The 26,952-nt window shown below is 36.6% G+C and overlaps 1 protein-coding gene across 10 annotated transcripts in view; it reads left to right on the top strand.

Annotated features, from left to right (window-relative positions):
- The window catches only part of IRAG1 (inositol 1,4,5-triphosphate receptor associated 1), a 137,302-nt gene that overhangs the window by 62,763 nt on the left and 47,587 nt on the right, over positions 1–26,952 (top strand). For 5 of the 10 annotated variants that reach the window (XM_052810413.1, XM_052810412.1, XM_052810416.1 and 2 more), the window contains 3 exons: positions 17,138–17,235; positions 20,997–21,050; positions 21,756–21,944. In XM_052810413.1, coding sequence (XP_052666373.1) covers positions 21,876–21,944 — 69 coding nt within the window. In that variant the 5' untranslated portion in view covers positions 17,138–17,235; positions 20,997–21,050; positions 21,756–21,875. Of the gene's footprint in view, positions 1–1,310; positions 1,398–17,137; positions 17,236–19,939; positions 19,972–20,996; positions 21,051–21,755; positions 21,945–23,679; positions 23,792–26,952 lie in introns of those variants that run through there. The other 5 variants (XM_052810419.1, XM_052810420.1, XM_052810421.1 and 2 more) reach the window with 4 other exon arrangements.

The raw sequence follows: 26,952 nt of genomic DNA, 5'->3' as shown, positions 1-26,952 counted from the left end.
CTGCAGACTGGGATTTGGATAGAAGAGAAGACTAATAAAGAGAAGATTTTAATTCTTAAGATATTAATTTCTTAGCCAATAAAATTAAGAATTAAAAGGATAGAACCTATCTCTCTTTAGCCCACTATTCCTTTCCTTGTCCCGAGCAATTTATTTGGAAGGTAATCTGAAGTAAATCACTTCAGGAATTTCTATATAACATAGAAAAGGTTAATTTTAGCCTAATGAAGTTTGTCTCCCTGGGCTTCCCTTAGAGTCAGCTGAGAAGAGAGAGGTTCCTCCAGAGTGCAATTCAGAGAGCCTAAATTAAGTTCCTCATTTTAGGGCAGGAACGTAAGTTGACTTAAAAACAAACAAAAACCCAAACCAAACCAACAAACAGAAAACTTAGGGAGACAAATGGCCTTAGGCTAAAGTGAATCTCCCCGAAAGGTCCCCTTTATACATATTCTCATGCCTCTCAGTCTGTTGAAGGCATGTGGTATTAAAATAGCTCTTTTATTGAAGATGATGTACAGAATGGAATAAGTCTATGCTCCTTTTCTTCTCTTGCTCCTTCCCCCACAGAGAACATCAAATTTGGTGTTACTGGTTTTGGTAGAAACATTTGAAAGAAATCTTAGATCAGTATTTAGCAACTGTATCCAGCCATATCCAAATTGGTGAATCTTTGAATGAAAACAGCATTTTCAATTGACAAGTAAAAGCAAATATCTGCATTTTCTGTAAGGAAAAAAAAACCAAACCTGAACACTTCCTCAGCTTATCAAGTTTTGCTTTCTTTATATCAACCCTAATAACTATAATAGGATTAATGTAAAGCTAGTGTTCACTACAGTTTAACTGAATTAATAGAGAGATACAAGTAAACTGGAGAAAGTCTCATAATGGTTACCAAAACACAATTTCTAAGGCAAAACTGCAAACATGAGAGCTTAAAGGGGAAGAGGGATACTGAGACGAGAATTTGACTTTCGGATGTTGGAAAAACTATTTCTTTTTAAAAGTTCTCTAATGCTTTTTTTATGTGCGAAAGCAAAAAAAAAGTTACAAACCCCTCTTCTTTTTCCTTGAAGAAATTGTCATTGTAGTGATAGAACAAACAGGTTATATTTTGCTCCTACTTTGTAGCAAACGTGTGTGGATATATTTTGTTTATCTAAAGTTCTCAATCCCAATGACTTCTAATTGGAAGAAAATATACCTTTTTATATGCTTGATACTAAAGCGTTATGTTTGTATCACAGAAGCTTTGAACTTGGAATACATATGTGATAAAGATGATGACTAACATTTCATAACAATTACTCCCTGGGCCAAAGACAAGAACTGGAATAAAATCTTTTAAATAAGAAAAGGCATACCTGTAAAACTGTCTATGGAAGCAATCACACAAGGTAGACTGAAATTACGTATGTTTCCCTTACAATAAATCTGTTGCTTTAATGATGTATAAAAAAATATTTTGTAGTTTAATTAAATGGAATTGTTCTTAAGACAATTTCTCTTTACAGCCAAGAAGAGGAAATATGGTAAAACTCTATTGGAACCAAATATTTTTTAATGAATTAGTGACATAAAGCTATTTTCTGTCCTCAGACATTAACTTGTAATTTCTATTTTGAGAATGCATGTGCAAAAAAGGTAAACAAACCCAGTCTTAGCTCATTTATCAGTATTATGTTAGGAGTGCTACAGTTTTGTGGGACAGATTGTAGCTACTGAGAAATTTATACTTTGAGTGCCACAAAGGTATAATTCAACCTGCGTTTGACCTACCTCAGTTGAAGAGGCAGTGAACTGGAAGAGCGTATTCCTGTCCAAACCAATTCTGCACGAATACTAACTGTTATTCCACTTTCTCGCTCCTCTTCCATGATAGATTTTAAAACCTTTATCACCAGAATTAAAAAGATTTGTTTGGTTACTTTCTCAAAATAAAGCTTTACTTAGTTTCATGAGCTGTTTCAGGTGTGGCTACCGGTATGCACTGTGCTATGTAGCTGAAGAAGATGGTCTGCAAGGTAACAAGGGACATACTAGACAATAGAATCCAAGTATATGGTAAAAGCATGGAAAATTACATAATTTTCTAGAAAACATGATGTTTCATGTAAAATTATTAGGTTGAAAAGGAGGCAGTATTGCAGCTCCTTACTAGTCTGTTATCAAGAAATGACATTTTTTCCAAAATTTTCACATGGGTCATATCCTGAGTAGTCAAGCAAAGCTATTGTGATGTCAGTGGGTAAGAATTTTGGCTTTTTTATTTTAGAAATTATGAATTGCTTTAAGTTCCTTAACATACAATTATTGTGCTTATATTGAGACATTCCCCATCCACCACCCCAAAAGACAGATGCTTGCTACTTTCTGAGTAACTGTCTTCTGGGTGAAGGTAATCATGTAATACGTATTCAGAGACTGTGAATGAAACATAATATCTCTTCAAAAATGCTTCATTCCCTGCTTGGTATCATGTTCCTTTGCTTGTCTGTACTCTCAGGATTTGATGTTAGTAAGCTTTCCTTGCTTCGTCCTGTCCTGCAGGCCTTACAACAGGAGGATAAGATGTGGCCCCCCAAGGTTAAAGGCATAATATTTAACTTAGTGTCACAGCATTCCAGCACAGGGGAAACTTGGAAGTTTAGAGGCAAACAAAATGTACAGTCTGTCTCTTCAAAGCCTTACTTTAATGAGTAGAAGCTTTGATTGTGCTTTTTATTACTGGAAGAGAAAGTAGGTTGCTTACAAAGTTTGGTAGACAAGAATTCAGTTTGTCTGCTTTGATCTTATGCAGGGACTGTTAGTTGTCTATGCACAGTTAGCCTATGATGTAGAATCTAGCAATAGCTAGTGAAAAGTTATAATGTTACATATTATCTCTTCGTTGTTAAAGCAATCTAATTGTGGAATTTCTCTTATAGATTCAGCTTACTAGATATACAAGGGAAATATTACTTACAGTGTGAAATAACTTCTAGAGCTGTAAAATCATGTGGCTGATATATAGTATTTCTAAATTTTTTTTTTTTTTTTGAAATTTGAATATCTGAGGGGGGAAGACCATCCATCGTATCTGAGACCAATTTTTTTTTTTTTTTAACGTTTCCTTGCCTACTGGGACCTGACTTTTATACTGGCTGAACTAGAAAGAAATATTAATTAGAGAAAGAGAAGAGATACTTCCAGCCTCTATCTCAGGAAGTTTGATTTATTCCTTTGCACTCTACTGGTATAGATTCTGTGGGAGAAAAACAGTGGGAGTTGAAAGAGTGTCTTAAAACATTCCCCCAGCTTGTACTGCTGATTTGAGAAGAGATTATTTTCATGTTTTTTCTGACTCAGCCACATGTGAGGCATTGGGAGCAGGAGTGTAGGCAGCACTGTGCAACAGAATGTATGTGATAGGTAACAGGATGGCAAAGGAAGAATCTGATAGGCTAAGATAATAAGAAGGAAAAAAGGTGGAGAACGGCAATAATCCTTTGTAATTGAGAGGTGTGTAAATGATCATGGCAGTCTCAGTTTCTTGATCTTCTGGGGAAAGAAGCTGGGGAAGAAGATTCTATACTGGTTTGCACCTGTGATAATGATTTGCACCTGTGTCTTCTATTAAATAGTATTGCAGTCAAATGGAATTTTCTTCATACAGCTATAAAATTGGGAATGTCATTTAGTGTGTGTGTCAGCAAATGTGTGTATGTATGTGTAAGACTGCAAAGTTTGAAAAGTGCTAGCTCACTGTCTTTTCTCCTGTGAAATCCTGTACTTCTTGTATGATGAATCTTAAAGAACTGAAAATACTTTTAGTGGCCTGCCATCCAAATAGCCTCTTAAAAACGTCTGAAGTTTGTTTATATGCAAGAATCTGAAATGTGTCAAAGCAGGGAGATGCCAGACATTCTTCAGACTGAGATATGTTTACTTCTTCAAGAAGGCTACTTAGGACTCCAGCACAGTACCATTCTATGGCAGCAGGATCTTAGTCGTGGCTGTGGTCTTAACATGTACTGTCTTGTATTGACTAGAAAAATCTAAGAAAAAAAAGTATTTTTTCTCCCATTACTTTCATCTCTCTGTTGTTCTATCCATCCCTTCAGTATTGCTAATTACTCATAATGGGCATAAAGGCAATTTTCCTTTGTTCACTTTCTCAAAATCAGTTTCTTTCAGAAGTTGAACCTGCTTCCACCAGTGAACATGAGAACTGCATATCCAGATCATGCAAACCATTCACCTAATCCCACATGAGGATCATGTTTACATTATGCCAAAAGCAGGAACATTTTTTAACCCTCACTTTTTTCAACTGTCTGCAGGTTAGGGCTTTCCAGATCCAGAGGCTGTGTAACTACCACTGTACCTCTCCTCTGAATGCATCTAATTCCATTTTGAACTCACTTAAATGCTCCAATTCTTTTACAACTTCCTGTGATAACAAATTCAATTATTTAATTATATACTGTTGTGAAGGAGCTTCTTTTGTACTTAATCTATTGCCTAATAACTGCTTTTGGCAGTTGTCCTCATCGTTGTGTACTGTGAGGAATTGTGAGCAAATAATTAATAGGCCACCTTCTCCAGTCTGTTCATGATTTTTTAAAATTGATAACCTGTTTCTATCCAGAAGTGTCCCTTTTTCAAGTTGAAGTGCTCTAGTCTTTTTTGCGTGGAAACCATTTGCAATTTCTGACCATTCTTTCTTCTATGTACCCTTTGTATTGATGTTACTTTTTTTTCTTTTTGAGATGTGACTAGAACTGTTTTGAAGATTTGGGCATAATATGCTCATAATCTATGTTGTTCTCAATTCTTTTCTACTAATTCTTAACATTTTTGCCTTTTTGGCTGCTGCTGAATGCTGTATTCGGAGAACTATCCAAAATGAATCAGATGTCTTTCCTGACTGGTAAAACATAATGATGGGCTCTGATTTAGCTAAGTATATTTTACGGTTATTTTTCCCCATGTGCATTGATTTCCATTTTTCAGCAGTGTATTTCACCTGCCATTTTATCATTCACATGCTCAATATCCCATAAACAGCCTTGGCTGGCTTTAGATCTGATTATCCCATCTCACCTTTAATCAGCTGTACACACCCTCTTTTCCAGATTCTTCATGACTGTGTTGAACACCACAGTCCCTGTGGGAGTGTAATCTCTGTAGCAGAAAAGCAGACCTGTAACACCTACCCTTTATTTTCTTCCTTAAATTACAAGAGGTCTTTCCTTCTTGTGCTGTGAGAGCAGTTTCCTTAAGATGTTTGGTAGAGAACTTTGTCAAAACCTCTCTTTGAAAATACATATTGCCTGTATTAAAATGCTTGTTGACTTCTGTAAAGAAATTTAATGAAATAGCAAAGTTTGGAATGCTGTATGGCCCTGTGTTAATTTATCATTCTCATATCTGCATCTATTCACTAATAAAATATTACATCAATTTCTTATGTAGGACAGTTATCTTAAAGTTAGGAACTAGGATGAAAACATTAAGTGATAATAAAATTATAAAGCAATCAGTCCTCAAGAGATTTGTTGTGTTTTGGCAGAATAGCAAAGCACTTCAAGGTCAACATCAAAATATTGAAGGAGGTGTTTGGAAAGAATGAGCATCATTCATTGCTTTTTGCCTTTATCTCAGTCTCTTTAAGGTTTTTTTTTATCACCCTGCATTACCTCAGGTAGTTAATGTGCAGCTTTTTGTCTCGGCATTTGCCAGAATGTTGTTCAGAGGCATTCTAAAACCCCAAAACTTTGATTAATAATAAAACTTTTGAATCATTGGTATTTCAGCATTTCTTCTATTTTAGATTAGTCTTATCTGTGTAGTTCTATGGTATTGTTAAAATTACAATGACTTGGTATACCTTCTTTTAAGACACATTTTCTAAATATTTTCCCTGGTCTTTTATTTTTTATTTCATAATATATTAGAATCATTGAATCTTTTTCTTTCCATAACTTTTTACAACTGTTTTAAATTTAAAGTAGCCACATTCCATTACTTTAATGTAACTTTTAGTTTATTCAATATAAGGAAAGAATAAAAAATGTTAAGACAATAAATCTTAATGTATACAGACTATATACTTATTGTATACAAATTGTTTATAAGTAGGCAAATACAGAATACCATTATATATAAAGTTATAAAATGAGCATAATTAGATACACGTCACAATTTCTTAAGGAAGTAACAACAATAGCAATATTGAATTCTAGCATAGCTCATAAAGTGCTATGAAACAGGGCTGAGAGAGATGACTTCTGGTAGATTAGCTCAGTATCAAGATGTAAATGCTGCTCTTCCTCCCCCTCATTGTCACCTTGCTCCTCTGCCAGAATTTATCAAACTTTTAGCAGCTACAATGGAACAGGACACATCATACAACCTCCATCATTAGCAGCTTGAGCTAAACTGCTGGTTGTAAACTGAGATGACTGAAAGGCAAGTATGCGCCTTATTCACTTGCTCTTAATATAGAGATGGTGCACTCTGAGAGACACACAGAGAACAACTGGAGTGGATCTTACATTTCTATTGCAAATCTTGACCCATGATATGTTCTGTTTCTCTTTTAAAGTCTCTTCTATGAGTAACTCTGCTCCTTTTACCCCCTTCTCACCTCCCCCATTTTCATTTTGGGTTTTGAGGCCAAAATTTTAAAACCTAACATGTAAAATGTAAACCCCAAAGTCTATAATTTTCTTTCCCTGCAGAAGTAATTCTTTGGTTTAAGCTCGCCTCTTTGCTAGGGGCTTCCTATGCACAACACTGATAAAACCATAATAAATGAGTGTGGGGTTTTTTAGCTGTTGCTGAGATGAGATTATGCATAAAGCTGGTACATTGTTTTTGGATCAACTCCTGGATATAATCAGTGATGGAATGGTGTTGGCTAAATAATTTTATCAGGGAAAGATGTTGACAAATTGGACATGAGGAATGTTTTGCTACATTTGGCTTGTGCTATTCCAGAAGAGCAGAGTTATTGTTTGCCTCAGAGCTTTGTTCTGAACTGTCTAATTACACAGAAAAATGTGGCTTTTTGGTATAGTACATGCCAGTCAATCAATAAAAATTCCTTTCTTGTTCTGATAGCTTTGATCTTTATTATTAACTTTCCTAGTTCAGGTTTTGGAGAACAGTTGTTGAAAATTAGTCCTGCAAATGGGTTGGGGCAATCTCAGGCACAAATACAGGCTGGGCAATGAGTGGATTGAGTGCAGCCCAGCAAGAAGGACTTGGGGGTGTTGGTTGACAAGAAGCTCAACATGACCCGGCAATGTGTGTTTGCAGCCCAGGAAGCCAACCATGTTCTGGGCTGCATCAAAGGAAACATGACCAGCAGGTCAAGGGAGGTGATTCTCCCCCTTTACTCCACTCTTGTGCTACCCCACCTGCAGTACTGTGTTCAGCTCTAGGGCCCCCAACATAAGAAAGACATGGACCTGTTGGAGTGACTCCAGAGTAGGGCCGCAAAGATGCTCAGAGGGCTGGAGCACCTCTCCTATGAAGACAGGCTGAGAGAGTTGGGGTTGTTCAGCCTGGAGAAGAGAAGGCTCCAGGGAAACCTTACTGCAGCCTTCCAGTATCTAAAGGGGGCCTAGTGGAAAGCTGGAGAGGGACTTTTTACAAGGGCATGTAGTGATAGGACAAGGGGTAATGGCTTTAAACTGAAAGAGGGTAGATTTAGATTAGGTGTAAGGAAGTTCTTGACTGTGAGGGTGGTGGGGCACTGGAACAGGTTGCCCTTAGAGGTTGTGGATGCCCCATCCCTGGAAGTGTTCAAGGCCAGGTTGGATGGGGCTTTGAGCAACTTAGTGGAAGGTGTCCCTGCCCATGGCAGGGGGGTTGGAACTAGATGATCTTTGTGGTCCCTTTCAACCCAAACCATTCTGTGATTCTATGAAAATGGCAAAAATAAGGCTAGCAAACCATCTGTTCTTAAAGACTTAGAGTTTTGTATTTGGTAGCTTTCTAAAGAAAATGAAAAGTTGTCATTTTTCTTGCCATGCTTTCTAGCAGATGCAAGCCAATGATGATAGTTTCCAAATCAGAGTGCAAATTGTAAAGCTCCTGAATCTAGAACTTTAGCCAGTAACCAAAGCGGGCCTCATTTTCTTCCATATGAACACCCATAAATCCTGCTGAGAAGGATTTAAAAGTAAGAAGAATTATATATTTCATTCACCTTTATCTGGGCTTAGGAGCTCAGCTTTGATGTTGCACGTTTAAAAATGCTGACTTCAATGTAGTCCATGTTCAGTATACATCTGTGTTTCCTCAAAGTGAGGAAACCAGCAGTAGATGGTTAAATTCTTCTTTGGGTCCTCAGTGTTAATATCTTGAAGGTCAAGCAGTATGGAATGTTGAGCTGCTAGTGGAGTGGATGATCAAAGAGAGCTCTTCACTTTTAAGGACACCTGCAAAAGAAAATGTTGAATTGTCACTTTTGCATTACCATGTTTTCCCAATCCTGAGATTCTGTAGGTGAAGACTTTGTGTGATAGGTATAGTGGAAAGGCAGCTCTGGAATATCTTCTTTTTTTTGTACTAGCAATGATCTCTCATCCGTCATTTTGGATTCCGATGAAGCCTAAGGGCAGAGCTTTGAGAACACTGGAAATGGGAGCTTGCTTTTCTTTTCTCACAAACAACTGTTTGCTTTCATTTTCTGACCATCCTTTCTGCAAGTCAGCAAATCTCTTCCTTCTGAAGTGATAAAGCAGTATGTGTTCTCCCTTTTCCCCACATTAAAATAAAGAGCTCAAGTTTATTTTTCCTGAAGCTACCTCATCTGCATGTCAAATAAGGATAAAACAAAAGCAAATTATTTCTCCTGTAATTTTGGCTGTGGGTGCTAGACTGCAGCCACTGGGAGGTCTCCTTCTGACAGACTTTCTGTTCCTTGATCGGGCCACATATAGTTCAGGCCAAGTAGCGGAGTATGGCATCTAAGAGCAGGAGAGAATCATGACATTTAATGCCTCAGGTTGGAGATACAGCCAGAGGTTACTTGAGAGAAGCTTGCACGTACTACCTGAGATTAAGTCTCCCTCTGGGATGCTGATATTTTCAAACTAGGAACAGTAGGCAGAACCCTACTTTTAAGTAATCAGTTGAAGTGTCTGTGTAGTTAATTAGTTAGTTGTAATGGTAATATGATACGCTGCTCTATTAAAAGTTTCAGTCAGAATTCAGCTGCCCTCAATCTTTTTATTTCAAAGACTTGTTTGCATTGGGAGTCTGGAACATGCACCGATTCAGATTGGAAATCCGAACGAAGTATAGAAAGCCATAATGTGGGCTACTTGCAAAAGGGTTCCTCTCACAAAGCTCACCAAATGTATATTTATGAGGATTGAATCAGTGCTGTGGCTGCATTATGAAATACTCTTCTAACGAATGCAAATTAATATTTTATTGTATAAGGTATAAGAACAGGCATGTCATAACTGTCTCAATTAGCACAATTAGCAGAAGAGGAAACACAACTCTGAGGAATTTGTTGCTGTTTCAGCTAATATATGTACCTTATTGGAGAGTCATCCAATCCAATTACTTGGCCCGTAAAATGCACATTGAATTTCTTTGCTAAATTCAGCAGTAACATAGTTGTCTTTCTGTCTCTAGATATTCTGGGTCTTTGTTTTTAAATCCCAGTACAAAAAAAAAAGCTTCCTCCAAACTACTGAAAGTCTAATTTTATATAGTACATAAGTTGAACTGTCCAGTAAATACATTGCCTCTTCCCATCACACCTTTTAAACATTAAATTTAAATTAAAAACAAATCAGGGAATGCTTACTGTAAGAACTTCATAGTGTGAAAATACTACTGTATGACTACATCTGAAAGGTACTCTTCAGCATATTTTTAATATGGTCCGAGAAGCATACTTTCAGTAGCAAGGAATAACACAGCCCACAGAAGACAGTAGATGATTCAGCAATACAGACAAAAGACCTTCCGTAAAGTGTGCTTGCAAAATCTTGTATTGCTTTAATGCATCTTTTGAGCAAGAACAGGGCTTTTGGTCCTGATTCTGCATTGACATCACACCTCAATGAGACGCTGAGACACACGCCCCCCGTTGGATAATACTGAAATGAACAGTCATCCTTTGTATGATTAATCTTTTTATTATTATGACTCATTTCTGAAGCTAGATATTGATAAGGGAAGTTAGTGTAGCTGCTGGCTTTCAAGTTGTTCCTGTTTCCAGCAAAAGAGCCTAAAAGATGGCATTACAAAACGTTATTGCTTATTCACAGTTGTATATCTCATGCTAGCAGGAGGAAAGAGGTATATATGTTAGTTTTTGCTTCTTCACAGACAGCTAGGCCTGCAGAATCAATGTGTGATGTAGGGATAAAATTGGACCGTTTCTAGCAAAAGCAACAATTCTTGTGATCTAATTATACAGCATCCGTGTATCCAGGTTAGGACATTACAGTCTAGATGAGTGAACTACCAGATCAGTAGAAAAAGCAGCTGAATAATTAGATTAAAATAATGTAGTTAGTTCATACTACTGGCATTACGTGTCACTTGGCATTACAAGTGAAGTTCCTTGAGCGTCTATTTATTTATCCATTTATCTATTTATCCATTTATTAGGTGTGGAGGATGAGTAGGAATACATTCTCATCCAATGTGTCTTATCACATCTGGGTTTGGGTCCCCAGGATGTTGATAAACTGGAGCAAATCCAGGACGAGCCACTATGGCAGTCAGGAGGCACACATCCCGTGAGGGGATGCTGAGGGAACAAACTGGTACTGCTTAGCCTGGAGAAGAAACTAGTTGCAGTCTTGCAATACTTAAGATGATGTTACTAAAAAGATGGACTCAGCACTTTATAGAGGTGCCTGGCAGGAGAATGAGAGACAATGATCATAAAGTACATGGGACATTCTGACTGGATGTAAGGGTGGGGCAGATTACTGTGGGGGTAATTAAACACTGGATCAGATCTATGAGAAATTCTGCAATTTCTGTCCTTGGAAGTTTTCAAGTTCCACCCGGAAAAAGTCCAAAGCAACTTAGTCTAGTTGCTTCAGTGCTGACCCTACTTCAAGGAGGATGTTGGTCCAAATGACTGTCTCAACCTGAAGAATTCCTTGATTCTGGGAATTGATCCTCCAGTCTGGCCATCATACAGTAAAATATGTAAGTTAACTGTAGTCAAATAAGCAGTCAGCAGTCAAAGTCCACACAGTGGCTGACTATTTGAATAAGTTGATGCTATAGTTACTCCTTTCCTGGTGTAGAGCACCATTTAAAAAAACCTCAGTGGAACTGGATTCATAATTCTTTTCTCACAAAAAGGAAGTGAGGCACATGCAGGCTCTTTTGCATGTGTTATTTTTTCCAGTGCAAACAAAAACGTGTACCTGTGTCACTAAAGTAAGCAAATGTGAATCTGATTTTGTCCAGGAAGCATAAAATGACAGTAAAATACTTGTTTTGCTGCTTTGTCATTTATCTATGGAAGATGGAGAGCTGAGTATAATCTCCCTGCTTGAAAGACCACAATTACATTTTAGCATCCCAAAGAAAGCTATTTATTGTTGGTTTGTTCAACAGAGTGTGCCCTCTGGGATTACCCTTTGTAATTGGGAAAGAAAGAATTTTGTTTAATTTCTTCATTTGGAAAATTTTTTGCTTGACTAGCAACAAGACTTCTGGGTCACTAAGCAATAGTGTTCTGCCCTAATTGCCTTCAGCTTATTTATGTTTTTAAGCTAGGCCTTTGGTAGTCTTTTTTCTCCAAATTATATAAAGTTCATACCCAACTGTCCTGGAAAACAGAAGAGTTTATCAAATGTTTATATGTAAAAAGTGCATTTGAAAATATTACTTCATGTAACAACCTTAAGGTTTTTCTTAAACAAGAATGAATCTGCACCAAAGGACACAATTTTTTTTTCCCTGATCTTATCTGTCTCCCTTTCCTGCAAGCACGTTTGTTCTCTTTTTACATTAACTAAGAATATAGTCAAGTGGCAATTTGAGAAAATATCGTCTCAAGCTCCCAACTCTGCCTACATCATAGACAAAAATAAATGTATAATTAGAATGTGATGTATAATACATGCAGTCCAGACAGTGGGAAACATACCTAGGTTTCTCCAAATCTGTGAGAAGGAGTAGAAGAAAAAGAAACCCAAATGACTCTGTGTTACTGAGTACATGATCCTCATTGAGGCAAAAGCAAGTTTGGTGGTAACGTTATATCCTGGTATTCTTAATACTATTATTAGCAATTTCTGTTGGGTGATTTATCAATGCACAGGTCCTGCATCAGAGGGATCTTTCAGGACCACGGAACAAAGACTGATGCTGCCTCCTAAACAAATTTGCATGTTGCTTTCAAATAGTAAGTTGTTTAGGAGGAGGAAGAGAGCAGCATTTTTTACTTGCATATAATTTTCAACTTTTTTGGATTTTCTCCTATTTTAAGGTCACTGCCTTTATGTTGTAAGACAATAGTTTTTTTTCCAGATACTTCCTGGCTCTAGATTCCTTTTGAACTACCCTCCTGAATGACACTTAATGTAGCGTTCTCCCACTCTTATCTTCACACTTTCTTATATGCTGTTCCTTATGCTTAAAAATCCTTATTCTCCATGCCAAATATCCACCCACTCCACACATTCACGTTCTTCCTTTAAACTGCATTTCCTTAAAGTCTATCAAAAATAATCTGCAAGTTAAGAAACATATCAACTCTGCCTTGAGATCTGACAGTCTTCTGATCATCAGACTTGCTACTGCAGGCTGAATTCTTTAACTTGTGCATAATATTGAATAAATCAGGGCCTAATTTTTTCTTAATATCACATGTACTCTCTTTTTCACCGAATATATATATTTTAAAGTACCCCAAAGTTCAGCCCAGCTGCTTTCCTAGAGGCCATCTGGCTAGGCTCTGCTGCTTGTTGTCTTGTTCTTGTGATTCTAGCTGAAAGCCCACTGACGGAAAAAAAATGAGGTCAGTAAGAAGTAGGATGAGGTAAAATTTTTATCTGCAAGTTAACAGTACTTATGGAAACAGCTATCTATGAATAGTAGAGTGGTGGGGGTTTTTTGCATTGGAGGAGTTGTTTGTGGGTTTTTTTGTGTGTGGTTTTGTTGGGTTTTTTTACACAAAACAAGGGAAAGAATTGTTGAAATTATAAAAGTAAATTTGTTTAGGAATGATTAGTTGAATTTTAAAATGCAGGAGGCGTATCAAAAAACTTCTGGATGGTAAGATCTGTTAGGCAGTTATGAGTATTTCATGACCTAGTCTGGCATGTGGCATGCTTGTACGCTTTGTTTTTCATGTGTAGCAAAGGTTTGTTATGCGGCTTTGAAAGGCAATTTCCTGTGAGGTAAAGGATCTACCATAATTAAAATTTTAAATCTCTAGCTCGTTCACTTTTGGAGAGCTTTCTCTAAGGATTTGAGCATAAACCTTTAGTAAGTTCAGTGAAATATTTAGGTGGCTTTCACTATTATGTTTTGAAAGATTGAACATATGGCTTCATATTCACTTTAGTTTCTTCTAGATTCTGAAGAAGCTTCCTTGCTTTTGGCTAAGAAATAGGCATGAGTACTTGGAAAGCAATAAAGAACAAAACAGACAGTGTAGATAGCTAAAAAAAAAAAAGAAAGGAAAGGAGAGAGATACATGCATTGTTTTCTCTTTTGTCACAGAGTCCTTGGACATATTAGTTCTGTACTCTGGAGAGTATGTCTTAAAAATGACCCTGGAAACAGCTGCCAGTTAAGTTAATGTAACTGTAGCTCATGCTGGACTCAAGGCTTTGAATTAGGGAGACCAGATGAGTAAAAGCTTTCAGGTCTGGAATCCCTGAGGAATTGCCACCTCCCTTTGGTTCTCCTGCCGCAGCTGTACTGTTGTCTCCAGCATGGGATGTAGGGAGTGCCAGGTTCTTGCAGTGGCATGACGGGGGAGAAGCTTCTGCTCTAAAAACCTCACAGATCTATCCTTTCCCATAACTGCCTTTGGCTGTCCTTTCTATTTGAGAGCTGGGTCCAGTATCGTAGGCACATACTTAACCAGATAAAATAATGTTACTGCAGTTTTGTCTTAAGCCAATTCGTTCAAAGAAAACCCCAGAATGAAGAAAAACTACAAATGAACTCTTGTTCACCATTGTGAACTTGTATTACAGTTCTAAAATAATTTGTTTTCATGGGGAGGTAATGCTACTTATAACCTCATTTCCTTAAATTCTTTTTAGTGCTAAATAAAAACAAAACCTGAAAACAAAGACTTTGCATCCAAAACAGAGTAATTTATAAAAGTTTGATTCATGCAATATTAACTCCCAATTGCCCCTAAAAAAAGTGGAATCAGGAAACTTCCAGGCTGCCTAAAATACACTTACCTTAAAAGAAAAAACTTTTTTTTTTTTTAATCTGGGTCTAGTAGTCTAAAAAGTTAGCGAAATACTGCTCCTCAGTATTTCTAAAATATGTACATTCTTCATTTATTTGCTGATTGTCTGCAGCATAAAAGTCAGCCTAGAATTCTTGCAAAAAAAGATTGTAAGCCACTCCTCTATTTGCTTTGCTGTAAGAGAAGTAAACCTAAACACTGACTGCTAACAAAACAAAAATTGTAACTATCACTGAAACAAATGAAGCTGGCTGATAGTATTTCACAGCAAAGCCCACTATTTTCAGATACAGTTGCAATCTTTTAGTAAGCCTTTAACTTCCATTTAACTATGTTAAAAATAATTGTCTGTGGGTGAAATTGGGTCTAATTGATTTTTCCCTTAATGTATCAGTGAAAATCCTAAAGTTGGGACCAGAATGGATCCTATTGGAGTTAACTACATAACTCCCAGAAAACATTATCCATTAAACTCTGTGGGAGTTAGTTATCAGATTTCTTTAAAATCTAATATAAAATTTTAGATACATAACCAAACCAAATGTCTTGTTGTAGGAGTTGGTCTTGTTGGTAATGGACCAGCATCACCTCTCACCCCCAAACTTTTTGTTTTTCAGTCTTAGCAGAGTGTCATAACTAGCCATTATTAGACATATTCTCCTGAGTGGTCGCAATCAGATCAGGCTGGACATGCATCAAAAGAACATTTTACTTTCTGCCTGATGTAACTTTTCCTTTCTCTCATTCAAGCAGATTATTGAAAAACATCAAGTTTTATGTATTGCTGAGCTATGAGGAAAACAGGAAGCAGAAAAGGAGATTCTTTCCTGTCATGCTACTCTGTAAAGCAAGTACTATATGGGTAGCTTGTAGTCCTGAAGAAGATTGTGCCCACTGAGTTTGAGAGAGAGAAGTTTTTTAGAAGCTTGGGGACATTTGCTGTATTCTTGTTATGCTTTTGTTAGTGTCATGGTTTAACCCCAGCCAGCAACTAAGCACTATGCAGCCACTTGCTCACTCCTCCCCACTCCCAGTGGGGTGGGGAGGAGAATCGGGGAAAAAAAGTAAAACTCATGGGTTGAGATAAGGATGGTTTAATAACTAAAATAAAATATTATAACAACAATAATTAATAATAATAATAATAATAATAATAATAATAATGAAAGCCCAAGAAAAGACAAGTGATGCACAATGTAATCGCTCACCACATGCTGACCGATGCCCAAGCAGTGATCCGCCCCTCCTGGCCAACTCCTGCCAGTTTACATACTGAGCGTGACGTTCTATGGTATGGGATATCCCTTTGGCTAGTTCGGGTCAGCTGTCCCAGCTATGCTCCCTCCCAGCTTCTTGTACACCTGCTTGCTGGCAGAGCATGGGAAACTGAAAAATCCTTAACTTATGATAAGTGTTACTTAGCAACAACTAAAACATCAGTGTGTTATCAACATTATTCTCATACTAAATCCAAAACACACTGTACCAGTTACTAGGAAGAAAATTAACTCTATCCCAGTCGAAACCAGGACAGTTAGTTTCTTCCTTTAAAATATTTTTGTGACAGAATTATTCACATTTATCCCTTGTCTCTGAGGTTGCAACCTGAAAGTGCTCTGATTTTCAAGAATTATTATTTAAGTCTCTCAGGAATTAGTATCAATGCTCGGGAATTAATCTCAATACTTCTCAGAATGAAAACAGATGCTTTGCATGCCCCAGTGGTGGTGTTCTGTATCTTATAAACAGAAACACCACTTTGTCTTCCAGATTTTACCTTGTACAGTTGTATGGATATTAATGTGAGTAGAACTCAGATCATTACAGTTATCACAGAGATGCCTTCTATTAGTCCTGGGGCTGTGACTATGTGTTTTGGTAAACTGACTGAAGCAGTATCTTAATATCTTGCAAACTTAAGTATTTAATAAGAGAAACCACTCTCTTGTCGTAAAAATTAGATGCAGTAGGAAACACTCAATTTTTTTCTGTGTTGCAGACAATAAAGAGTCTTCCAATTTCCACATAGTATGTCTTGTCACATAGGGTAAGAATGTAAATGAGTCAGCTTTAGTTGCAGGTTTGGTTTTTTTCTTTTCCAGTGAATTTTTCTATTATACAAAAATTTTGAAGTCCTACTGCAAAATATTAAAGGTTTTCTATTAAGATATTCTGGATCTGGTTTTATAGATTTTGTTTGGTGTTTTTTGTTGTGTTATTGTTTTTTAAAAATTTCATGAGATAGCTAATGTATGCCAACAAACTTTGTTTGTGTATCTTAAATACGATAACCATGCTTTGTGTTTGAAAACTTATTCTGTGGTACGAACGTAAGAAGAACACCCTGTTTTGCTCATGCTTGGTTTAAATGAAATTAGTTTAGTGTTTTTAAGTACTTAAAAGCTGCAAAACCTAATTCAAAATGCTACATGAATTCCATATGCTTTTACAGCTATACAAAAGGAGTGCAAAAAGATACCTTTCTAATATGGTAATGTTTTATGACCACTTTGCTGGACAACAAAGAAAAAAGTTACAAAAAGCAGCTCAGAATTGTGCAGTTCAGCTGTGTTCATGAGTATGCAACTCCCATTGTTGACAAATCAGAGTTGCTTGACTTGACTGCAGGCAGTATGAGGTCAAGAAATATTACTAAAATGCTTTCTTAACTGTTTATTTCTGCTTTTTTTATATATCCTTGTTGTGACGTGACAGAGCATTTGAGGTCAACTGCCAAGCTCTCAGTGGAGATGGAGTAAAGCACCTTTATCTAAGCCTTCACTAACACAGTACTCAGCCGTGACTCAGAGAGGGTAAGTTAACTGATTATACTTAGCTTTCTCTGCTATGGTAAAATGAGTTGCAGAGAGAACACACTGAAAGCCAAGGGCCTCTAAATACTTTTCCCTTTTATGGAATAGAGCTCCCAGATCACCATTTCCTGGAGATTGTACTCTAAGTCTACACAGTGGTAAAAGAAAGCTCTCTGCATTCACTGATCTATATCTGACTACAAATTTGAGCTCAGGGGATCATTTTTTTCCTAACTATTTTAAGCAGTAAGTTTACAGTAACAGACCAAAATGTTAAAAAGCACTCCATCCTCTCTTCTTTTTTTTCTTACTTTTTTTCTTTACATTGTCTCATCTTAGTGTGGGAATAAGCAGAATCTGGTGAATAGGATAGGTGATCTGTGGGTTTTTTTAAACTCATTTTGTAGGTGCAAAAGGCTCGTGCAGACTAAGATTGTGGATCTTTTCCCACATCCACTCTGCTTATGACATATGTGTTAATCTCTACAAGTATTTAATTTTAAAAGGCAATTTTGAAGCTCTTGCAATTTCTAAAAGACTGGAATCTTGGGGGGTCATTTACTCTACACTACAATAATCTCATGACATCCTTTGGTAGGATAGAGGTAGGCCAGACAGAGTTTGATCAATGCCTAACAAAAGAAATAACGGAATCTTGAAATTGTCTTAGTGAATAGGGTGCTAACATGTGCTTATGCACCCTGACTGTTTTTAAAGTGCAGATGTATTTTTTTATCTATCCTTTCAGTATCTTCAGGGACAATAATTACAGTTGTTTCAGTTAGTATCTCACTGTATTGCATGTATTGTTAACATATCGTTTCCTTCTTTGGCTGAAACATGTTTATGCTTGTGGAAAGGAGATAAAGCTGGCAAAGCTAATGGCAGCATGATTCCAAAGGCTGTTGAGCTGGCACATGAGCCAGGCTTAAAACCAGGATAGTCATGCTCCCTGCACTTTGGCTCAGGGTTCAGTAAGGCTGTAAGCTGTTTTTGTAGATTGAGGTGTGAATTTTTGTAGGTTCCAAGGCTGTACTCCCTAATGCTCTGCTGAAGAAGAAAAAATGTACCTTCCAGGGATATAAATTTTCCAAGGACATTTCTTTCTTTTCTTCCTACATTTGTGAGATGCAGATAAGCTCCTCTAATTATTGTTAGAGTGTTCTCATGAAGTCCCCTTTTTCTATATGTTTTGACTCTCACTGACATTTACTGGGGGTATTTTCGTTGCCCAATCAAATAGGTATAAGGTCACTTCAGCAGTGATGGAAGAAGAACATTTATTCAATAGTATCTTAAGGTTCCATCATTTCTAAACCTTCACCTTTCCTACTATTTCAGGAGGCAGAACTCCTTGCATAGCATGGAGCAAGAATATGGCTCCTTTGGTTATATCCATTTGCGTTTATAAGATATGGTATTTGTGCTGGTTAAGCATCATAAAGTCTTTAAAGGATCTGGACTACTGATTTTAAGAACACTGCACAGGTTAAAAATAGGCTTTTAGATGAAAAAATAATCATTCAGGAGTTCTAAATCATATAGCTTATTAATTGAACTATGTCCTTATATATTTTGTTGAAATACCAGTAAGTAGTAGCCCTTACTTCAGTACCTTAGAGGACTACAGCAGAGCTGTCAAGGTGTGCAAAGACTGCATTTATTTTACGAGCCTCAGAATATGAATAACTAAATGCAAGCTTTCACTGCTCCAACACAGTTCTCAGCACTGGGGCTTTCTGGAGAGCTATTAGGAAAAAATGGAAAGTCAGAAGAAGAAATTTTCCTACTGATCAGCACCACAAAGATTTGGAGCTTTTTCCTATTTGCAAGATAACTCTGTAAGGAAGTCAGAGTAAGGTTCTAATTGTGTCAGAGATGGACTGAACTCAGTCCACTCCAAATCTGGGGGTTGTTAAGGTGGCGTAAATTCATCATTCTACCCTCCGTTCTCCCTTGGCTGTACTTTCTGTGCTGCATCTCTAAGACAACACAGCTCGGGATTTGTCCCTTTCTATTCTTAGACAAGCCTGCTGATTTTTTTTTTCTTTTAAAGTTTTTTTGCTTTTTAAATCTGAAAAATGAACTGAAACTTGATGTGCTTAATAGCTCTTTCTTGTTTCAATATGACTTGCATTACTTTTTTAAGTTTAGTATGTACTAGGAACTCAGCTAAGACCGCAAATAAACCCCTTTGATACAATAGCTTATACAACTCCATGTAGGACTGCAAATACACTTTGGTCATGACTTGAAATGTTCCTGATTTTTCAGGCCCAGCATTCTGTTGAGTTGAGCCTATCAGAACCATTGTAAATTCGTAAGGCAAAAACTAAGAGGGATTAGATAAAGTCAAATTTATATCTTCTCTTTTTTCTTTTTGTTTGAATTTGAGTTCTTGCAAACTCAGAAATTGCGTAGGATGCCAGGATTTCATTACAGAGATGAAAAGCAAGTCCATGTCACTTTTTTGTAGTTACCTTGCTTCTATCTCATCTTCATGTGTTGTTAATAGTTGGTGACTGTTGTTGGATACAAAAATACTTAACTGTTGAAACACACAGATATTTAATGCTACTGCTGTCTGCCTAATCTCTGTGGGTTTATCAAAATATATGTAATCATAAATGTCTGTTTTCCGTCATATTAGGGATTTTCAAGATATTTTGCCTTAAACATTTTAAAATCTTCTTTTTATTCATAGAGAGCTTCCTCTACTCTTATTTGAAGTCAGAGGTGGGTAAAATCATGATACAAACATGAGCCTCCACTTATTGCAGTAGAGCTAGAAATTCACCTGTAACAGGTTCAAAATGTCTACAAAAAGCTTGAAACATACTGTTCCTACAGCATATACTGCTCTGAAAAAAAGTATGCTGACTGTTCAAAAAAAGTCTTTGTCTTGGTCTTCATAATGATGTCATATATGCTGACATATATATATATGTCATATATATATCTTTTCTACAGAACTTTTCAAAGAACTTCAGTGAAGTAATTATTTTTTCTGAACACACTAATACTTATGTAAAGATCATTTTTACAATCTATTAGTTCTGCATTAAATTTATGTGAGATGGCTTTGTATTCCTCTAGTAAAAGAGAAAATTAAGTTTCCAATATAATGTGAAATAAATCTAATAAAAGCATGGGTCTTAGCTGCTTCTGTAGTCCAAAGATTTCCACATTCTGTAGGTTTTACAACACAGAATTTTTTCTGTGAAAGCTGAGGTGAGGAACTTGTCACTGCTAAGGCTGCTTCAGTATTTCCTGTGAATGGTTTAGCCTCTTTTTTTTTTTTTTTTCAAGTCAACACAAGTATTTTGACAATTTTAATTGTAAGCCTCCATAAACCAACATGTTCCTAAATATGTTTCTTGGCCCTTCCCTGAAATGGAAGGGAAAACTGTAGAAGGTTAATCTTACAATGCTGCTAAGTGCCTTGAACTTCAAATCATCTGCCCATCTCAACTTCTTTGTTCCATGTATCTTGATTTCCAGAAGAGTAAAAGAATTGAGATGAGATTAGTAATTCAGGTTTGGGAGAAGATAACATGTTTTGGAGGTTGAACCTATGTTTGTTGGGTATATTTATCTGTTTGGCACACTATTGAAGTTGTTATATTACTGTTGGAGTGTATAGCTCCATTCTGTACACAGGTGTGACTTAACTGTAAAGGGAATATAGTTAGCTCTTACTAGTCCAGACAGAAACTGTGTGCCAGATTATCTCTGATAACTGCATTGTCTGTCATCTGTAGGCACCACCAAGGAGTTGAATGATTTATTTATGAGGACTGTTCCTTAACTATCCGGTAGGTGTCATAGTAAGTCTTGTAATACATACACTGTAGCTATAAGGATTAGTACATAACATTTGTCATCTTCAGACTACTGTACAGGCTTTAATGCTAATAATACCCTTGTGAAAGCAGTAGCTCCCGTTGATACTAATAACAGGAATTTTCTCACCTAATAGGTGGTGATTTTTTTTTTTTTTTCCGTTTGGGCATTACTGCTATTTTGCTTTGGAAGTGTCTTGCACAGTGTTGTCTTGTGCAAATGTACACCAAGTCTTTGTGCAATGCGCTTAGGGCTTGCTGTTGCTCAAAGGAAGAGTGCCACCATCTGGGTTTCCAGTTTTACTCCTTTCTTTGAGATCTGAGATCACACTCTGTAGCATTAGGACTTTGTTAGTTACTAAAAGGCATATTACGGATATCCAGGATGCTGTTTCCTTCGTAGAGGATTTTTGGAGACGGTAGTTTGGTCACAGCCAAAACAGTCATAGTAATGAAAAAAAATTGCTAAAACAGAGGGAAGAGATGGAAATAGCAACAAGAATAGAAGGATGTCCATATTTAATGCATTTACTAAGTTATACTTGACCTTGAAAGCTTTAGTTAATAAAACACAAGATAGCATTTTTAATTTTAAACCTTAATACTGTTTGTTATTGTAAAGTGTTAGAGCATAGAGTTTTAAATGGATTTGATTTGTATTTTTGGCATCTAACACAGCCTGCAGATCACAAGGCCTCTCAGCGCTTATGCCTTCAGGCTAACTTGAAACAGATATTCTCAGCAGTGTATGGTCCTGTTAGTCCACATTGCAGTTCCACGTGCTTCACACTGTCCACCATGCCAACCTTACCTGAAGACAAGGGACAATCAAAAGAGGCACAACACAACAGTTCTCCTCCAGCCAAAGTAAGCACTCTTACAAAGGTGTTTTCTGACACTTGTTGGAAACCTGAGGCAGAAACCTGTTTGTGTATATTTAGGAGTTTATAAAATAAAATCTAATCATTGCTATGTATTAGTGTGTTTTGATTAATTGATGAAGTCATGAATGATCTTTCAGTTGACGTTCTTAGAATTCTTCAAATATTTTATAGACTAAGGAATGAGAACTGAAGTTGCTCAAGCACTTGTTTACCAATTTGATCTGGAGGCTTATACGTCTGTCTGTTCTAAAACATTTATATCAAAGCTGTCCAAAAATGTCCTTTGTGATGTTATTACAGAAAACTTTAACCTCTGAGAAAAGAACTTAGGCTTGTACTTCACGGTAGTCTTGAAACATCTAGTGTTGCCATTACAGATACAGAAGGTGCTATGAAATTCAAGTATGTGTGAAACATGGAAATCTGCTTTTTGGTTTGTAGTCTTTCTCAGTGCTTTATTTGCCACAGCAGTAGCTGAACATATACTGGAACTGTACAGAGGGCAGGTGGGTGCTCCCCAGACATATTAATCATTTTGCTACTCAAATTTGTGGCATCTACATATTTTTACATGTTTTATTTGCAGATAAATTAAAAAAAAAAATCAATGAAAGATGATACTTCTCCCTTTTGAATGTTTTATACCACTGATAAAAAGTAATTTTATGTTCTAATAAAGTGGGGGTTTTTTTGAATTGTTAGCTTAGATGGAGTAAAGAACCTTACTGTGATTATAAAATCACAGGTTATCCAGATCATCCTGTTTTATGCAAACTGCTGTAAAGAAAGAGAGGTTTTATAATCTGGCACATCCTCAGTTAAAAATGTATCCCTGTCACTGGATTTGAGGACACTGTATTCTACGCTTTAGGTGAAAACATCCGCTACTTTAACGTTATTGGAAAATATTGTCAGCAGTGAGCCCGACACTGATATGTCATGCATTCCATCTAAACTGCACATTGTGCTGAGTGTTAGTTTCCTGGCTTAAGACAAACACCCCAGATGGATGCAAGTTCATCAGATTATTAGCTAAGAACATATATTAGGTCAAGAAGATTTTTATTTATTTCTTTTATTTTTAACTCACCCATGTGAAGAGTATTTTATTACAAAAGACTTGCTGGGTAAAACATACTCAAAGAGAAAAAAATCTGAAAAGCTAGCAGACCAGACATCAGTGAATCTAATCCTGAGCATGCTTGCCAAATGGGAGAAATGAAGAATTACAGCCACCTAATCTAAAAAAAAAATTAAAAATAATTTTTAACACATTATACAGGCCTTTTAAAGGTAGGTCTTAAATGAACTATGATAATGTGATAGTTCGTGAACCAGTTAACTGTGCAAAATGCTTCGGTTTAGATAAATTGTTATTTTTAGGCACAAAGTAACAGTGGAAGGTTTTTAACCAACACACTGCTCATGAGCCTACTTAAGTTAAAGATTGCAGCTAGCCAGTGTTGTGAGAATTTGATCTTGTTCATACCTGTTATCATTCTTGGGTCTTGCTGCAGTCCAAGTTCTACAGCATGACTATGTAATCAGTAAAATAGCTTATCATTATGTGATAAGGAATTCCAAGCAGGGAGAGGGCATCAGAAGGAACTAACAACTTGTGGACTTGTTTTCCGCCATTGAACAAAACTTTCCAAGTCTGGAATCTCATCTTATCTAAAGTGCTGTCTGGTGTTAACAGTTTCCTCATTCTGTTTCAGGAGATGCTTCCCCACCTTTTCCCTGCGTGCACAAATGCACACACATTCACAAAACAGTTCTGAGAAAAAGAAAATGAACCTTACACCACATGTAGTTTCTTGCTTACTTCAGGTATCTTTTACATGATGGGAAGACCTGGGTTATATTTCTCAAATTCATTTTGAGAAAACAAATATGGTTTCCCATTTCAGTATTTCTTAAAGCAGCCTATGTTCACCATTCTGACTAACTCTAAACAACATTCATCAAAGTACTCATTAGCTCTGTGTTCCCCAGGAAAGTGGATGTGAAATTCCCATTAACACAGGTGTGAGGCCAGTTAGCCTAATTCAAAGAACTTTAGGCCCTTGTTTGAAATGTCTGAATTAAGTGTATGTAGTTGAACTCTTAGTTTGTGTGCTGTCTTGTTACAGTAGGTATTGAACATTTTAGAAGTGTTTTATACAGAATCATTTCCTCCACCATAAATTATAGAACTTCATAATCAGATGTCATTTTTAGTACTTTCCATATTTTAATGTCATTGGATTTATTTCACATAGAATAGTATACTATTATAATATGCTTTCACTGATACTCTTAAAAACTGATTTCAGGTGTTTAGTATTAAAAATGTAATTTCTATACATGTAATGCATACCTGCAGCAAAGAAAATTAGATCCTTACCAGTTATGTTAAGATTTATAGTGGCCTATAAATTTACCTACACTTTCAGGGTTGGTTGTGAGCTGCCATCTTTCCCTCTTTTTAAATCAAAAATCCCTATTTCTATTTCCAGCTTTCTCCTCTCTTTGTATCCTGAATTTACTGGCTCTTCTGACTGCTGAGGAAAAGTCTGCCTCAGATGTTCATAATGTTTCTCATACACTGATTATTCCATCATTCAAGCTTCTGCATTTCTTTTTTTATTATTATTCCTATTTAAATTTGTATTGTACTTTTATCAAATCGCTGCATGTCATCTTTTTGTTCTGAAGGAGATGTCCCATGTTTACTTTGTTGTCCTGTCTGTTTCAACTAGATGCAGTTACAATTGAATTTCATTACTTTACTTGCTAAACTCTAAGCTCAGCACTTCATTTAAACATCTAATATTAAGGTTATTTAAAACCCCATCTTACTCAAAAGACTGCTGTCTGAGATGCATAACTTTTCTGAGGCCTTTCACATAAGTGTCTGTTTCAGGCCAAATTTGTTCTGAAATTCAGTCCAGACCTTTAATTAATTTCTAAAGAATATGACCAGGTGGCAGAGGATTTTTTTTTTTTTCCCCAAAGCTCTAAAGAATTCAGGTGGTATATAGTAAAGCTTTATCATCTGACTATCCTGGCAGGGTAGCTCTTTTAGCAGAGAGGGGTTTTTGTGGGGTTTTGGGTTTTTTTTTTCCCCATTACTGTTCAAATCTATCCAAATTTGGCTGGATTATAAAACTTCTAAAAACGCTTTTACTGTATGCTTAGTGAGGGCTTGGTAGAGCTTAACAGCCAGAATGTCTGCAGATCCTATCTACCCTGAGTATTCCTGAGCCTCTTAGATCTTCTGTTATGGACCAAACTGCATGTGCCATCTTCTCAGCCCTGCACAAGTCTCCCTGCAAGACTAGATGGCACATGGTGTCATCCTTGTAGAACATCTGGATCAGTTCCCACCTGAGCCATGGAAGTGGAGTCAGTTCTACCCTACATTTTTATGGGAGGAGGCCTTGGGACAAAAAGGAGGCAAAGACTTGGTAGCAGGCCATCACTGGTACTAGGAGATAAGGCAGCTGTTGGGAATAGCTGAAGAGCAGACTTGCGTGGAAGCTAACAGAGAGCAGTTACAGGCAGGCAATGGGAGGGTGGTGGAAAACTTATGTATCATCTTGTGCAGATGTGCAACTGAGAGACGGCTTAAGCTTCCTGTTAAACCTTCTGTTCTGAGGTCTGCATATAGCAGCCTGAGTACTCTTCATAATACAAAGATTTCTTTTGATTCAAGCCAGCTGGCCCTGAAAAGAGCTTCATGCTCTAGCTCTTCCTGCCCCTATCCTATACAGATGTGCAATAGATTTGGACAATAGAGGCATGAGTTTTCACCTGTGTAGAAGTTGAGCTACATAGCTGCTGACCAAGATTAATGTATTCTACCTGACCTGAACTAGCCTTGGGTACAGCCTTTTTCTTTTTCTTCTCTTTTCATCTTTTTCACTGAGCTGTTTTTAGAGTCCTAAAATAGACTTGAATGACTCCAAGGCTGATGTTACGTCATTCAAAAGCTTTTGCTCTTTGGCAGTCATGAGATTAGTACAAACAATGTACATGTGTACTCAGCTGCTTTGCCCTGCAAGCAGGGCAGTCACCTGAATTTTTGTCATTGACTGTTAAACAAAATACATTGTTACTTAGTAACATTTTCAAGAATACTACTAAAACTTGCTTTCAAACTGTTATCATACAATGTCAGTTGTGCACTTGAATTACATAATATATCATGCTTTTACATTCTGACATTTCCAATATTACAAGGATATTTTTCTTAAACTTAAATCTTTGTATTATTTTCTTGGCATGTTTCCCATCCTGCTTTCCTGTGACTGACAATGTAAACTTGCCGAGGAAAGTCATATGAGAATTATGACTATAAAAGTGTGGAGCTGCAAGGAATGTATTTATTTTAGTAAAAAAAAAAAAAGCTGTTTACAACAGAATCAAGAATCCTAAACTAGATGTCCAAACCAAAGCATATTTTATTGCCTTTGAGAGGAAGAAGGGTTATGCTATATACTTTAATATCATACCATTTTCAAAATGCTTCGAGAGTTGTTTGAATTGATCAGAAAATACCTTATTTCAACAAGAATAAAACGCAGCACTGAGAGAGGTGTTGAAAGGAGTTCTATTGTATCTGATAGATATTAGCAGTCATGTGACTGTTAGCTTTCTGGATGTATGTAATTCCATTTCAATTTATACTCTTGGCTACTTGTTTATTGTAACAAACCTTATGACTATGCTAATTTCTCCACATGACAGTAGATGACTGAAGTAATTATTCATTGATGGCATTTATTTCAAATAATTGAAATTATTTAATTTTCTCTGTTCTAAAATGTTGACTTGTTAAACTGTGAGCTATTACATGCATCATTCTGTAAATGCCCGAATTAGTGCTCTTATAACAACTTTTTATTACCTGCCTGTTTAATGAATATTACTAAAGTAAATGTTATTCTGAATTCATTACACTTGTGTCAACCTCTAGTAGGGAAATATTCTTAAAAGGAGCAGGCAAA

This window comes from Harpia harpyja, chromosome 16 (assembly GCF_026419915.1).
Source record: "Harpia harpyja isolate bHarHar1 chromosome 16, bHarHar1 primary haplotype, whole genome shotgun sequence".
Classification (NCBI taxonomy): Eukaryota; Metazoa; Chordata; class Aves; order Accipitriformes; family Accipitridae; genus Harpia; species Harpia harpyja.
The sequence above is the reverse complement of the archived record's forward strand: the minus strand, read 5'-3'. Positions and strand labels throughout refer to the sequence as shown.